The 3,598-nt window shown below is 34.6% G+C and overlaps 1 protein-coding gene across 3 annotated transcripts in view; it reads right to left on the bottom strand.

Moving 5' to 3' along the window:
- Positions 1–218: 218 nt before the first annotated feature.
- Positions 219–3,598, bottom strand: part of LOC117108593 (copine-8-like) — an 18,086-nt gene continuing 14,706 nt past the window's right edge. For 2 of the 3 annotated variants that reach the window (XM_033250670.1, XM_033250671.1), the window contains exon 17: positions 219–3,347. In XM_033250670.1, the coding sequence (XP_033106561.1) occupies positions 3,162–3,347 (186 nt within the window). In that variant the 3' untranslated portion in view covers positions 219–3,161. The remainder of the gene's footprint in view (positions 3,348–3,598) is intronic. The other variant, XR_004445386.1, reaches the window with a different exon arrangement.

Genomic DNA, 3,598 nt, shown 5'->3' with positions numbered 1-3,598 from the left:
TAGGGTCTACTTATTACTTAAAACAATGTTATTTTATCCCAGACAGACAAATTTTCTTATCAACGACCATCGGCGGAGAGACCTGAGCCCCTCCCCCACTGCCTGAGCCATACCCGTTTAGATGTGTTATTAACTTTCATAATCGAATAGATTAGCAAAACAATTACAGACTGACAATTGACAACAAGGTAGGCCTACAACCAGCGAGGTGCGAGAGCTAAAATAAAATGACAAAATATATTTAATATTAAAAATACAGATATACAAAATACGATTACTGTACTTGTCAATTAAGAGATAACACTTTAAAAAAACCCAAAAAAATAGAACCACATAGGAAAGTACTTTAGGCAAGATAAATGATACAGTATAAAGTATATGAATCTATGGGATGAGTGATACTGTAATATAAAACACTAATACTGTATTAACAAAACTCATTCAGATATTACAAAATAATTCCTTTTACCGTATTTACTTAGATAACGCCCCGCCAGTGGCGTAACGCCTATACGCTCTCATTTAGCGGTCCGCTGGCCTCCGACTAGTAAGGGCCCCGAAGGGGCCCTACCCATAGGTTCGTCTAGCACCTGACCAAAAAGGACTTTGTTCATACATAACACCATAATGTTTCTCTGAAATCGACTGTAGAGCATATATCATATTATACCCAGTGACGGCGGAGACCAAAATGGGCCCCCAGTTTCAGAAAGCCACAGGGCGCCGGCCCCATCGTTACGCCACTGCGCCCCACTTTGAATATACACCCTCTTTAGAGGCTTATTTGGAATAAACGCCTCCATCGAATACCCCCCCACCAAAATTTAAACAAATCTAATGGAAGCAACATCATTCTCAACACATTGTTTTATGTTCCACTCCAGTAGAATTACATTTTGTTCAATTTAAATTTTTTCAGCTATTTGAGGCATACACAATTTTATATTATCTTTTAGAAAATGTGACATTTGACATCACATATCATTACAGGCTAACATTTATCCATGGTATATTACTAATGAAATTGAAAATCCTGAACTTGTTTATGTAACATAATCTATATTCTCTAACAGACCCTCAAATGCTTTTAAAAATTCAAGCACGTCAACATGATGGCATGTCTATAACTGGAGTCTATCGTATTTGTTAATTATTATGTACAACACGAATTATCTCATTTAAGATTAATCAGCAGACATGGTAAAACATTACAAGTTTGTGCATGTATGGCACAATGTATTTATTTAACTTTACATATTACATTATATACTGTATACTGCTTTATACAAAAATTGCCAAGGAAATTACATTATTACCTTGGTAAATGGAAACCTGCAATGACATGAGACAACATGCAACTCCTCTTCTCCTTTATACAAGAAGAAACATATGTTAATGACATTATTACCAGCAGTGGCACTCTTTAATCCTGTCAAACAGGCCTGAACAATCCAAATCTCCACACAATTTTGGGCCATACTAAGCTACAAAAATCTCTTATTATTATATAATCTAAGAATATATATACACAACTTTTCAATACAAAAGGCATTTTTGTTCATTTATGATTAAAAAAAACCAAAAAAAACTGTATTGTATTTATTGCATTAAACCATTTCGAATACATTAAGTTAGATACACAATTAATTAAAACCAAGTTATTTCTTCCAAATCATTTCTTTTGATGTTAAATTTTAAAAGATTATAATAAAATTAAATAAAATTTGTACCAACAAAGTATCAAAGGCCACTATTCACAATGAAAAAGTTTTTTCTCCACACACAATTTCCACAATAAATAAATCTTGAAAGAATTTCATCAGGTTTCAAGACAGAGGTTGTGTGGTTCCCAGCAAGGTGAGGACTGTATTAAGTCAATGTACAGATTAGAGAATTCATGTGTGGCTTTATCGCTCTTATGTTGATGATTTGCTTGTTTGTCTGGCTTTACGCTTTAGCTTCTTTGCTAGAAAAGATGTCATTATACTAGGCCACAATATTAACTAGAAGTCAGTTGATAAAGATCTCTGATATTAGATCGAAATATTTTGTTATCACTGACCACTCAATGCAACACAATCATCGGGGCGGATTAAGAGATGTCTGAAAGTGGGGGCGATCAAGACAATACTTATCTAGGGGCAATCCCCCACAAATTTGTTGTTTTCTAAACGCCCGAAAATAACCTCTGAGGCATTTTAGCTAATCAATTATTTCTTTTTCCTTTTTTTCTTTCTTTTTTAACTTTCCAAAGGGTCTGGTCCCTCCTCTAAATCCGCCCTTTGATCATTAACCAAATTGGAAGGCTAATATACTGTACTAGCAGGGATTCAAAACACAATGGCAGACAAAAGCAACATTACACATAAGAATAAACAAAGTTATACCCATGAGCAGGGATAAAGACATGATACAATGATCTAATATCATCCTCACCTGGCCAGACCCAGCACGACCTTCAAGCGAGGGAAACTTATAGCATAAATGACCAAGCTGCAATACCATGAAGCAGTTGTTAAAGACTGCTCTGATAGACATTCAAATGTTCTGAGAAAGTGCTCCATTCATTTTATATAGCCTTTACAAAAGAGAAATTGTCATCTATACACCATAAATTTTGCTTTTTATTCCTTAAAAATGATTAATTTAATAATAATATATAAAACAGATTTATAAAATTCAATAGTGGCTAGTTAAGATAAGTTTATGCCACCTTTAAAAAACGATTTAATTCAACTAGTTGACAGTAATACTAGTGGTAACATCCACGATCTTGCAACTATGCATGGCTGGAAGAGGTTACGTAGCTGGTTGCCTAGACTGCTTATGTTGCTTCTGACTGTATATTATCTACTAGTTGCCATGCCTGCCAGCATAACAACAAAAAATTATTTACAATGGACTAAATGTTATTACCCTGTTCATTGGATTCAATATGGCACACATCCCAACATTCAAAATGTTCTGCTTTCAAAAGAGAATTTCTTGCAGAGTAGTGATACAATTCCAATTCACAACAAACCACCAGCTATCCCTTGTTGTTCTTGGGTGAAGAGAGACAGGTAGACACTGTGCCTTACCAACAGACACAAGCGAAAAATACAGAGAGACAGATTTGAACACCCACCTCATTTTTGATCTAAGATTATGAATTAGTGTGTTTACACTGAGCCACTCTGTACAGCACAATAGGGAGGGGGCCGGGTACTCGGCTTTATACCATGTAATTTTGTCCAGGTAACTATCTGGTCTGGAATCTCCGCTAATACTTCTTTAGCAAGTTGAGCTTGGATTGCCCCCATATCTCTGTTGCCTGAGCGGTGAACAATTTCATTAAATGGTACAAACTGAAAAAAAGGTAAGTCAAAAAAATTAGAGAAAACAATTTGTAACAAAGTTTCTCAATGGCCATAAAAATCATCCAGTTATTATTATGATCATGAGTACACGTCGAAAACCTTCTTAATTATTAATCAATCCATTTTAAAACCATTCTTAATCCTTGTCCAAGCTATCAAATTTTATTTGACAAAAACATGTGACATGCCTAAATATGGCAACGATATATATATATATATATATATATATATATATATAT

Source organism: Anneissia japonica, unplaced genomic scaffold (assembly GCF_011630105.1).
Source record: "Anneissia japonica isolate Jap-2015-1 unplaced genomic scaffold, ASM1163010v1 scaffold287727_len1644234_cov201, whole genome shotgun sequence".
Lineage (NCBI taxonomy): Eukaryota > Metazoa > Echinodermata > Crinoidea > Comatulida > Comatulidae > Anneissia > Anneissia japonica.
The sequence above is the reverse complement of the archived record's forward strand: the minus strand, read 5'-3'. Positions and strand labels throughout refer to the sequence as shown.